The following is a 12420-nucleotide window of genomic DNA, read 5'->3' on the forward strand; positions in this document are numbered from 1 at the left end:
TTGAGTATGGTTCATGTGTACTCGGGTCAGTGAGTAGTTTTGAAAGGGCAAGTTTTTGTTTTTTTAAAACGGTCTCCTCCGAAACCTATACATGCGTGCAGCATGCAGCAGTCTCATCCTCTGAATTGCGCGGCAGTGGATGATAAAGCAGGAAGGCAGAGACTTTATTTCAACCAAACCAGAGTTGGTGATCGTTGGAAAGACTAACAACGACGGTTTTGGTGAGCTTTATTTTACTTCTGTGAAGTTTGAATGAAGTGTTTTACGATGCTCCGCCATTAGAACAGCTGATCTCAACATAAACAAATACACCTGGGTGATGAAGCAAGTGTACTCGGGTAAGGATCAACTTTACCAATGTGAAAGCTGAGCGGCGGGGGAGTGGAGAGAGGGGAGGCAATCGTAATCGTGCACGGTACGAATCGATTGTACCTAATATGAAAACGCCCTAAAAAAAGGTAGAAATCCAGCAAATTGCAGTCAAAGTAAATTCAAAAATATTTGCACAAACACAAACTTATACCATCAGAATATATTTTTTGAAAGACTGCGAAAAATCACATTAAAATTCATATCTCATTTGTTTGATTCTTGAAACAACACGTTGTGGTTTTACAGGGTGTTATGTGCTGGACTATTTCTAGACTGGGAGCAGTCCAGGAGTCTCCACTGGCTGCCTGGAAACCTCTGTCATTATCAATGTGTCAATTTTACACTTCACTTCTTGTACTGACTAAACTAACGAGATTAAATGTGTTAATTGGTGAGCTTTAGAGGTGCCGGTAGGCGGATTTTGTTACCGTTGGACAGAGCGAGGCTAGCGGTTTCCCCCCATTTCAAGTCTTGATGCTCAGCTAAGCTAAGCGGCTGCTGGCTGCAGCCTCATATTCACTGTACAAACATGAGTGATATCGATCTTGTGACTAAGTCAGTGACTAAAGCGTATTTCCCAGAATGTCACTATGACTTTACTGATCACGATCCCTCACCCAAACTTAATAAATGCATATGCATGTCTGCAACAAGTGTACGCAGATTTTGAAGTTTCATTTATCCTCACTGCAAACTTTAAGCACAAGTGTTTGTTGACATCGAGCGGAAATATATTAACGATTATCACACTGGATAATGACAACAGCAGGATAAACCACGCTCAGTCGACTGTGCCAAGGTGAGAAGCAGATTGCGTCACACAATATCAATGGTTAAGAGCTCATGGTTCCCAACACACTGCTTAGTATTGTGCTCCACATCACAACAAACTATTTACAAAGCAAAATATTACACTAAGATAGCCTTGGAAACAAGCTACCAATGGTCTCTGCATCGGAAACGCTGCTATTGTTTGTCTCTCTGGGGTTGAATGGCTGCCTTTCAGAGGGAAAACTGTGTTTTTAGCGTCAAACATGTCAAAAGCATTGACGTGTTAAAAACCTCTATGGAGGATTCGTTGAAAGCGTGCGCTCACTGACAGGGGTTAAGGTCTAAGTGCTCACGGTCTCATCAGTTCTTTGAATATCTGTCTAGAATCTAGCTGACCATGACATTTAATGTCATATATTCAACAAATGAACAAGGTTCAGACTATAATTTTCTATACAGCTCAGTTTTACACAAGAAGCTTAACCTTTTGGATTCTATTGAAGGAGCTTTAAGGAAATGATTTGATAGTAAATTCACATTATTATTGAGCTATACATATTTTATGTTTAGTTTTTTCTAGTGCACTTCACCTCCTGTCACAATGTCTGAAAAGGAGCCGGGAAATGAAAACTGACACGAGAAAAATGTTTGTACTACGGTAAATGTTCATCACAGTACTGATGTGTGTACAACGATCGAATGTGTAAACTCAGTTACACAAATACAGAGAGAAAGTGCACCAGAAGCGTCGTTGCATTGCACCACCTACTTTAAAAACATGATTCCCTGTGTACTTTTTCCTCTGCAGTTTAAATGTGCATATTTTACCATCTCTCATTGCGGATGATGACAAAATGTTTGGCTGATAAATTGCCACGCATTCATCTATCCGCCTGATGGCTCTTCAAAGCTGTTTCCCTTCACCAGCAGGAAAATTGGAGCAGTTACAGAGATCGTTTGAGGCAGGGTGAAAAGTACTATACCTGAGGAATCAAACTGTTTTCATGTTGTTGTTGTTGTTTTTATTGAAGGCTTTAAAAAAAATGATATGTTTTGTCAAAAACTTTGTACTCGACACTGTTTCAAGGTCTTCCAGCCAGATGGAAAGCTGAGCGGAAGCCGCTTTGAAGAGCTCTCCAGTTAAAGTGGTTTAACAAGAAGAAGTTTGGAAAAATGCCAGGACCTCGACAGCTTGCGAAGAAAAAGGAATCGTCCTCTCAGAGGATTTGACGAGGCTGGCTGACGAGACGGGCGATGTGAAGAGAGGAGACAACACAGCTACAAAGAATCGCTGTAAGCCGCGGTTTCAATTTCTTTTAGTTAGAGTGAAACTTCACATTTAAGCTAAGCATCCTTGTTGATTTTGTCCTTCAGTAGATGAGGTGACTTCAGTTAAATAGATGGATGGAGGCAGTCTGCTTTTTACCAACATCACTTTAATCATTTTATTGAGGGCTTAATTTGCTATACATACTGTACTTGTAATCTCAACAGACACTGAACAATATACTTGGTTTGCACTAACGTGTACCTTACCTTGGGTTCAAACTTTGTTAAGTTTGTAAAAACTAATTATTAGAATAATTATAAAGATGTTATAACCACTCCAACATCCTACATATAGGGGCTTTCAAATTGGAATTGACATCCAAGTCATTATTATTTAATAAAGCTAAAATTAATACGAGTAAGACTGTATGTTCATAGATAGATAAGAGATATTTAATTAAAGCTTACCAAATTATATAGATGTTGCAGTTGAATTAAAAACTTAACTCAAATGACGAAGATATATTGTGAAAATGGATGTATAGTTAGTTATTAAAAATGTTATTACATTCAAAATATTGTATTAAAAACACCAATTTGGGATAGATGGAAGGTTTTCTTTCTCTTCCTTTCTGAAAATTACCTATAAAACTAATACATTTCTTTTCATTTAGATCACACATTTTAAGGATTTTATTACCTGATATTTTAGAATATTGCATTGATTGCTCAAATTGAATTCTACATCGTTGCCTATTCCCTTTGCAGTCCTCAGTAAATTAGGAGGCGTTGAGTTCCTGTTTCAACCTTCCATCATTAAGGGCCTTCGTACTGAAACGTGAAAGCAATAATACCTGACGGGGAGTTCTGATATACGAATATAACGGAGAAGGAAGAGACAAAGAGCTCTCCACTGATTACCACAGACGGAAAGGTGTGTTCAATTTAATATCCATTTTTTAAGTATGTTCATAGTCACATGAACCCATGATTAGGTTTGTTTCAACAGAGAGGTAACTGGCAATATATAACTAAAACTCACCTGTGATAAGAAAGTCAAGGTTCAGTTACTAGCTTTTCACAGACAGTTTAACTTCTTCAGCAGATGGAACTTCCTCGGTATCATCATGTGACCGGCAAAAATATAGACATCTTTGGAACATACCAGGCATATGGCTGGACAGCAGAGAAGTGGAGTATAGTTTGAGAAGTTTCTTTCGGCATTTGGAACTGCTGTCAAAACTTGTCAAAGTTGGAGTCGAGTTGTAACTATCATGACATTTAAGAGACACTTCTCTTTTAACAGCCACATTTTAAGCCCAGGAGGAGTTTGGGTGCTATCACTTAAATAAAAAATAAATCTACCATGTATCACTACATGGGTTTGAAGACATGCACAGATTAATACGAGCTAATACCACCAGGGGGCTTACCGTGTTGTTGTTGTGAGTCGAGGTCTGCTTGACGACAAACGGCCTGAAAGGGTTTCGATGAAATTCTTCGTCCTCCTCGACTGTCAGTCGTGGAATGGCCGTCATCGGGCGAATGACCCCGGGCTTCGTCTGGCAAGGAAGGATTCAGAGTTTGTCAGCAGAGAGTGGAATTCATTTCCAAAACACTTTACATCATCAAAGTTAACAGCAGGTGCAAAAGTAGTCTAAACTTGATTAAAGGATAATTGAATATGTACCTTTTTAGGACTCATGAGCTTTCTTTCCACAGTGGTAGATGGGTGCAGGCTGCATACAGATGCCTGAATAAACAATGTTGAAGAAAAACATAACAATTGTGTCTCTCACAAAACTGAAATCTAACTGAAATGGAAGAAGTCTCTGTCTGTATGTATGTATGTCTGTCCTTCGATTGTCTCAACAGCCATTCATCAGACTTCCCACTCGGCGGGTGTTTTGCTGAGGACCCAAGGACGTGCAGTCTCAAGTGTGAGCTCTTGAGATCTACGGGACATATTCATTAGTAGTGCGTTATGTACACACTGTGTAGTGTATTGAGCAGGGGACCACTATTAACTGTTACACTGCTGAACGGAAAGCTGGGTACAGCTAGCCCTCCGTCCATGTTCGTGTGAGCTTTTGCCCCCAAATGATGCATATACTCTTGAATAGCTAGAGGATCCAACTACGTCATGGCAGGTGTATTGCTCAGTCAGGACCCAAGGAAGCACAGTGTCGAGTGTGAAGTTGTTTGGATGAGCGGTTCTTGAGAAATCTGCAAGCAGCAACACCACAGGCCGAGCATTCGGCCCGTTACGAACAGGTCTGTTTTGAACGGGAGCTGCACTGAAGGTTTTATGTTAAGACAAGCAAAAGTATAAAATTATCAAGCTTCATCTCAGTTCTGTGAATTAGCATGATACTAGCCGAATAAATTTGTGAAGTGAAAATTTACATTTTGTCATTTTGGTCCTGTGGGAGTGAAATCCAGAGAAAAACATCTGCCTTTAATTCAACAGACAACAACTCAACTACCTGACTCATACTCACATATTTGGTTTCACGTCCCAAGGATTTTGTAAATGATGAGTTGTTTTGCTGAAAGTCAAAAAGAAAAAGAAAAATATTCATGTGAAAAGGATTTCTGGAAACCAGGAGGAGCATTCTCCCTGAATGAATGAATAATGAATTTCATATCTTGTGCTGGTGATGATGCAGTCAGAATTCATTTCATCTCACTTCCAGCTTTCTGTGGCCCCAAGGTTACTGCAGTGTTGTTTTTCCTATTTTCTATTTTCTTTTACTTTAATGATTTACACTATTATTTACAATTTTATTTTTGCTGTTCCTTAACTTTCTGCATGCTGTTGTTGAGAGATGTTAAAACTACAAGCTTGTGACGTTGTTTCACATTATGTTGTGCATAAACAACTATCTAGTTGCAACAAGAAACTGTCCGTCAACAAACAGTTCATTCGTTATTTACTGAAGTAACAAAATTATACACTATAGTAGCATGAAAGGACGCGACTTCGTCTAACATTTTTACATCGTTAGCCATCAGACAGCAAGTCCAACCACTATAAATGTGTCTGTATTAAGCCCCTTTTCGACCACAGGAACTTTCCCCTGGAAATAGGAACCTTCTGAGGAACCGCAGGAACCAGGGTCTAAATTAACTTCTGGGTATTTTTACCCCCCAAATAAGGCCTTGGTCGGGGGGGTTGTACTTTCTGAAAGTACAGGAACTTTCGGGGTGCACTGCTTCAACTCGGGTACTGCTTAATTCATAAAGAAGGAAGTACTCTAATATCAATTTAGGACCATTTTAGAGCATTTCTCTTTGTTTGACAACATTAAACCTTTATTTTAAACAACATAGAGCTGCAACGATTAATCGATTAGCTATCAACTATTAAATTAATCGCCAAATATGTTGATAATGGATTCATTGGTTTGAGAAAAAAAGGCAAAATTCTCTGATTCCAGCTTCTTAAATGTGAATATTTTCTGGTTTCTTTACTCCTCTATGACATTAAACTGAATATCTTTGAGTTGTGGATAAAACAAGACATTTGAGGACGTCATCTTGGGCTTTGGGAAACCCTGATCAATACTTTTCACCATTTTCTGACATTTTATAGACCAAACAACTAATCGATTAATCGAGAAAATAATCGACGGTTTAATCAACAAGGAAAATAACTTAGTTGCAGCACTGAAACTACACTGAACATACCAAAGATACCAAGTGTCTAAATTTCAGGTAAATGTAAATTTAAAAGGAATACACGAAGATCGATACGCGATCCTCATCTAATTATCACTGAATGAGCGTATTTCGCAAAATGTCAAACAATTTCTTTAAAGGAAAATAAAGAGTTTATGAGCTTGCCATTCTTGTCACACGCTGTTATAGAAACACACTTTACCTGCGGACCAGCGTTGGGAGTCGATGACCTGGAGGTCTGCTGTGACCCGGATGTTGAGCAATGTTAAAGGGTACAAAAATAAACCTGTTAAATCACTTTTAATATTACAAATCAACATTTGCACATGTTTAATTGCATATATTATAATCAACTGAACTCACTGCTGGAATGGAATCTGCCAATATCTCATCAATTACTGCATAAAGTTCCTCTGACTGCTGCCGGAGCTCAGCGGGTGAGCGCATCTATAGAAAGTGATTGACGTTACCAGACTTGTATGAATTGTGCAGTGGGATCCAGCAGTGTTGTGTGCAGTAATACCTCAGCGTGGGTGTCTGCAACACCTCTGTCCAGCCAGTCACATGGACTCTCTTCTCTCTCTACCTGCTCGTCTATTGCCTGTCAATGTAAAGCAGAGTGGACAGATTGAACTCCCCGCCAAGACGGCTGCGAGTGCTTCCTGTGAGTGATTACAACATTGCAACATCTCCTCCAGACAATTCCTATCCATCCATTCAGTGTTCTCCTCAGACAGCTCCCTCCTCTGCAGCTCTGAATGCACCATACTGCAGTGATAACACAGCAATATGTCAGGTTTTTACTTCTCTTTGAGTCTGGTTTTGACTTTTACAAAGGTTTAAAAAAAAAAAATGACATCTTGCTTTGTCCTGTAATCCTTATGAAATTAGATTTTCTGTAAAGCCATTGCAAATACAAAAAAGGGATTAAGATTTCAGAGATGAGATTTTTTTTTTTTTTTACAGCAAAGCCCCTTTTTTTAATACAAAATTTATACCTTATGAGTTTATTCTAGGACTGTCAATCAATTAAATTTTTTAATCCTGATTAATCGCATGATTGTCCATAGTTAATCGCAAATTAATCACACATTTTGTATCTATTCAAAATGTACCTTAAAGGGAGATTTGTCAAGTATTTAATACTCGTATCAACATGGGAGTGGACAAATATGCTGCTTTATGTAAATACATGTATATATTTATTATTGGAAATCGATTAACAACACAAAACAATGACAATACTGTCCAGATGGTACTGCATTTAGCATTAAAAAATGCTCACATCATAACGTGGCAAACTCAAGCGCAACAGGCAACAACAGCTGTCAGTGTGTCAGTGTGCTGACTTGTCTATGACTTGCCCCAAACTGTATGTGATTATCATAAAGTGGGCATGTCTGTAAAGGGGAGACTCGTGGGTACCCATAGAACACATTTTCATTCACATATCTTGAGGTCAGAGGTCAAGGGACCCTTTTGAAAATGGCCATGCCAATTTTTTTCTCGCTAAAATGTATCGCGAGTTTGTAGCACTATTTAGCCTCTTCTGCGACAAGCTAGTATGACATGGTTCGTACCAATGGATTTATTAGGTTTTTTCTAGTTTTATATGATATCAGTATCGTCACTCTAGCTTTAAAACGGAGCCTGCTATGACCTAAAAAAAACGCAAGTTGCATGAATTTGCATTAACGCGTTATGTTAACTTTGGCAGCCCTAGCTTATTCCCATTTTATATTCCTCACATAATGTTCAACATAGCAACATTTGCCTGAATGCCTCCATCAAACCTCCATTACGGCTTCATGTGTCTCAATGTTTAACAAGATGAGTTAGTGGGATTAGAGTATAATAAGTGAACTCACCTGCTGATCCAACAGAAGGGTATTTGTGGGAATTGCAGCGAGCGATTTGTAGCTCAACTTAATCTTGTGTGTCTGGAGTTCATAGAGAGAGAAGAGCAGACAATTAATATAAATCTATTTAAATTCCTGCATTTTAAGATAGACTTTGCAGAATGTCTCCTGGATGGAAATTCATGTATTTTTACATTTCTCCAGGCATGCTTTATCTCACTCTGCCGCAGGCTATCAATCATGCAAAACAGCCAGCCACGCTCGAGACGCCCGACGGCAAGAACAATACTGAAGTGCGTTCGTCTGCTTTCAGCTGCTCAGGTGGTTCATTTGACTGAAAGTAAATGTCACCCAAAAGTTCAGTTACAACCAACTTTTTCCACACTGACAGGCAAGATGGCTGTGTCCCACATCGACTAATATTTCCCTGCTCGCGCTGAATAAATTGGATTCCTGATGGTTCATACCCAGAAGTTACTTAACTTCAAGCATGAATGTCTGGCCTAGAAACCAGAAACAGCTGCTGAATTGATTTTATGATGATGAGTTCCCTCTTGCTTTGACATATGACATTTCAGATACGCCAATCATTACAATCCAGCAAACAGTAACAAACAGTTTGAGATCTCTGTGAAGCGAAGATCTATAAAAAACATCAATAAATAATACGGCCAACACAAACAGAAATCTAAAAACAGCTCCGCACAGAGAACAGCACTTGATATCCAGCTATCAAGTGAGCAGAATCTGTTTTTAACTACATAGCGTGGGAGAAGAGTATGTCACTGGGAGCATATTAAATAATAATCTCAGGTTAAACATGCATGTGGCAAGCAGAGCGGCTACCTTTCTTTTTTTACCCTCCCTGTCACTGCAGTCTGATATTCCACTCCCCGGCCTTGGGGAGGGCGTGGAGCGCATGGAGAGAGACGGGGACGAGGTGAAGTCTCTGATTGGCGGAGCAGGAGAGGGCGTAGGCGTGGGGGAGCTGGAGGGTGACGGCCATCTGGGAAAAGCGATGGGTGTGTAGCGGGAAGGAGACAGACAGTGAGCTTTGCGAAAACCAGCTGATGTTGTGGCACTTTTGGAATCAGGGCAGCTCCTCCCTGACTCACACCTCGCCGTGGTGTTTTGTACAGGGGGTGATGTGATAATTGTGACACCGGGTGAGCGTGACTGAGAAGGCTGAAGCCGAGGAGGGCAGACGGGCGCAGATCTCAGTTGTTGAGAAAGCGAGTGAAGCCTTGAGAGAGATGAATTAGGCGGGCGACTCCATGTCTGGGGCGCAGAGGTCTCCTGCTCATACATAACTTTCGGGGATGTGGAGATGAGTTTTTTAAGGTTATTATCTGCAGGGCCCTTGAGGTACATATCAGTGTGGATGGGCTTTTTGGAAATTGCATAGTCTATTTCTTCATGCTTTGGTGAAGAAACAGATTTGAAGTTGGAGCAAAAGAGAGGTGGAGCTCGCGGTAGTGGGCTCCTCACTGCCGGGGGTGATATAGACTGCTCCCATGTAGGCCTACTGCTGAGAGGAATTTGCTCCGAGCATCTTTTCGCTTGAGTTTGAGGACATGTTCTGCTGAGCTCAATTGACTGCGCAGGTGGAGGTGATGCAACACATCTATTAGGCTCCCTACGAACGTGGCTCTGACTATCTATAGACGCTGATGAGGGGAACCGAGAGGAAAACTCAAGTGGAATGGAGGCCACACTGGAGGCTGCCGAGCATGCGTTACAGAAGGACAGGGTCACGGGGTTAACAGGCCAGCAGGGGGTGTAAGGCCTCTGTACAGCAGAGGACAGGACAGGAAGGCGGCCTTTTCTTAGGATGGCAGTGAGGAGGGCGAGTCGGGTGAGAGGGGGCCGGTGCCGGGGAGGTGGAGGAGGGGACTGGGGACAGACGGAGGAGGACAGGCTCTCGCAGGATGAGAAACAGGGGGTGTGAACAAGACTGGAGCCAGGGGCGAGAAAGTGTCTCTTGATGTGGACGACAGCGGGGGAGAAGACGCCAGAGCGGACAGATGAGCAGGGAGAAACAGTGCGGCTGAAAGAGACAGGAGAGGTGACGGAGGAAAGCTGCGCAGCCGACCAGCTCTTCTCTCCGTCCCAGCCCTCTGAGAGGATGGACTCTCTGGAGGAAGCCGGGGTGGGGAACAGATCTGCGGAGTTTGTGGGGCTCATTCGGTCTTCTGACACAGGCGCTCTATTTGCAAAGTAACCCAAGCTAACCTCAGCATGTCCAGAGGTATCGGGACGCTGCCGCTGGGAAATGCCCCTGTGTTTATCAACAGCTGTTTCCATAGAGGCTGTCCCGGCAGCGACGTGGTTGGGGGTATTTTCAGACTGATCCCAGACTGAAGGAGAGGCTTTGGTTTGAGAGAGGCTCACGCGATCCAGTGAAGGCTGAAAAACAAAAAAGGTTTTTATTAAATGGCAACTACAGTGTGATTGTTTTTTTCTTTTCTGTGCTTCACTTTAAATTCTTACAAGCCACCACGACCAAAATGTGTGCAGAGAAGAAGAAAGTACTTTGATGAAGTCACTTTGAAAGGCAATACTTGTCCACCTACATACATTTATTTTATCTTCTGACAATGTCAACTTGATAAGTGTATATTTACCCCACATATACACAGTATACCACACATGCACATATCTATATTGTAATATGCCAATAACAAAGCTTTCTGTCATAGTTTCCTCATGACATTGAGAGTGTTGAATGTTGTACTTACTTGAAGTTTTGTCCCTGGTTGGGTCGCGTTTCCTGCTCCTCCCTCTGCAGAGTCTTTGATAACGACTATCTCGGCTTTGAAAATCTCCCTGTCCGACATGGTCTCCCCGCTTGTCTTCTCATGGGACACGGCGAAGTTCTGACAGGAGAAAAAGGAGGCAAATGTTAAGGAGGAACTGAGCAAGTGAAACCTGAGAAAAACCCGAGGTGAACTTCGGCGAGCCTCTCTGAGCTCAGGGGGTGTGCTCGGTTTCACCACACCACATGCCCGACACATATAATTCACATGAACACGCACATGTCCTCCTGACGTCAGGGGTAGTAACAAGCCTCATGTGTACTGAACTGCCCAAGCTCCTCCTGGTCCCAAATCCTTTTAATTCAATCAAATATGAGTTAAAATTTCAGCATTTTTATGTGTCCCAAAACAATAAAACAAAAAGGTATTAAAGCTGAAAAGCATAACTTTCTGTAAGATGACTGTTAGATGAGAAGATCGATACCACTCATGTTTAAATATGAAGCTGAATCCAGCAGCTGGTTTGGTTCGCTTAGACTGGAAACTGTGAGAAACAGCTGGCCTAGCTCAACTTTCACTCCACTTTGTGTACAATTTCCCTGGTGAGAACAGACTTTATTGGCAATGCCCCGCAGATCTAAACCGGTGTGACTTTGCGACGATATTATTTGACCAAAACATAAATTCAGGGCCATTACATCCTACAGGAAATGATTCAGATGGTTCTGCTTTATTGTATGTGCATGAACTCCAGTTAAAGAAATATTCTAGGATAATGTGTGTGACATTTAAGTGTGAGCTAAAAGGGCACTGCTTATGACTATACTGACGTGAACTCCCACGTTTATGGTAATTATGATCCTCAAAATATATATGACACCACATGATAATGACACCCTTGGGTTTTCGAAATGAATTAAATAATTCTCTCAGTGCTGTTCTGTTGCCGTACTGTAGATAAGCAGTAATCAAACAAATGAAAGGCTGCCAGAGTGACACTTGTAGTTAACGTAAATGGCAGCTCATGTCAATAATATAATCACATATAGTGTCAGTGTTATACTTAGAACTGAAATGCACAGTGAGTCGCTGGGAGGTTTTCATGTATTATCACATTGACACGTCTCGAGACTGCACATATGATGATAACGTAATGACTCGCCGACGACTGGCTGGAATTAAAGTTTTCCAAAACACATTAAAACTTGCTATAAGAGTATTTTAGATGCACAGTAATGTCATGCAAGAGTGATAAATTATAGCTATTTTGGCATTTATTCGTTATTTTTGACTATTTAATCACATTTGGTATAGTTCTGGCTTGAGGCAAAGTTCCTGACAAATTAAGATTTGATTAATTTATTCTGGCTGTTTCTCATTAGCTGAGACGTGTGTCTTCTTCAGGCTCCAAACTGAACAATATGAGACTCTCAGAGTAGTCGTAACAGGTATTTATGAAAGGACATATCTGGAACCACTTCAACTAATGTAGTCAGTTTGAAGATCTGTGATGCACAGCGTGGCTTAAGTAGGAATAGAAAAGAAACCCTCTCATTTGAATAAAAGAAAATAATGAGGCGAGATGATGATTAGGAAGATAAAGTATGGTGTTATAGTTCCTCGTACTTCAAATCTATGCTGGCCACTCAAAATGCAAACTGATAATCGCCACTTGAGGTTACACTAACTAATTAGAAATACAGCAACAGGGC

The 12420-nt window shown here is 41.1% G+C and overlaps 1 protein-coding gene across 1 annotated transcript in view; it reads right to left on the reverse strand.

Annotated features, from left to right (window-relative positions):
* mlip (muscular LMNA-interacting protein) overlaps nt 1-12420 on the reverse strand; it is a 32050-nt gene that overhangs the window by 3562 nt on the left and 16068 nt on the right. The window contains exons 3-11 of the mRNA XM_074645425.1: nt 10691-10828; nt 8799-10358; nt 7962-8033; nt 6617-6694; nt 6448-6540; nt 6296-6349; nt 4914-4961; nt 4103-4165; nt 3846-3974 (exon numbers count right to left, since the gene is read on the reverse strand). Coding sequence (XP_074501526.1) covers nt 3846-3974; nt 4103-4165; nt 4914-4961; nt 6296-6349; nt 6448-6540; nt 6617-6694; nt 7962-8033; nt 8799-10358; nt 10691-10828 — 2235 coding nt within the window. The remainder of the gene's footprint in view (nt 1-3845; nt 3975-4102; nt 4166-4913; nt 4962-6295; nt 6350-6447; nt 6541-6616; nt 6695-7961; nt 8034-8798; nt 10359-10690; nt 10829-12420) is intronic.

Source organism: Sebastes fasciatus, chromosome 9 (assembly GCF_043250625.1).
Source record: "Sebastes fasciatus isolate fSebFas1 chromosome 9, fSebFas1.pri, whole genome shotgun sequence".
Lineage (NCBI taxonomy): Eukaryota > Metazoa > Chordata > Actinopteri > Perciformes > Sebastidae > Sebastes > Sebastes fasciatus.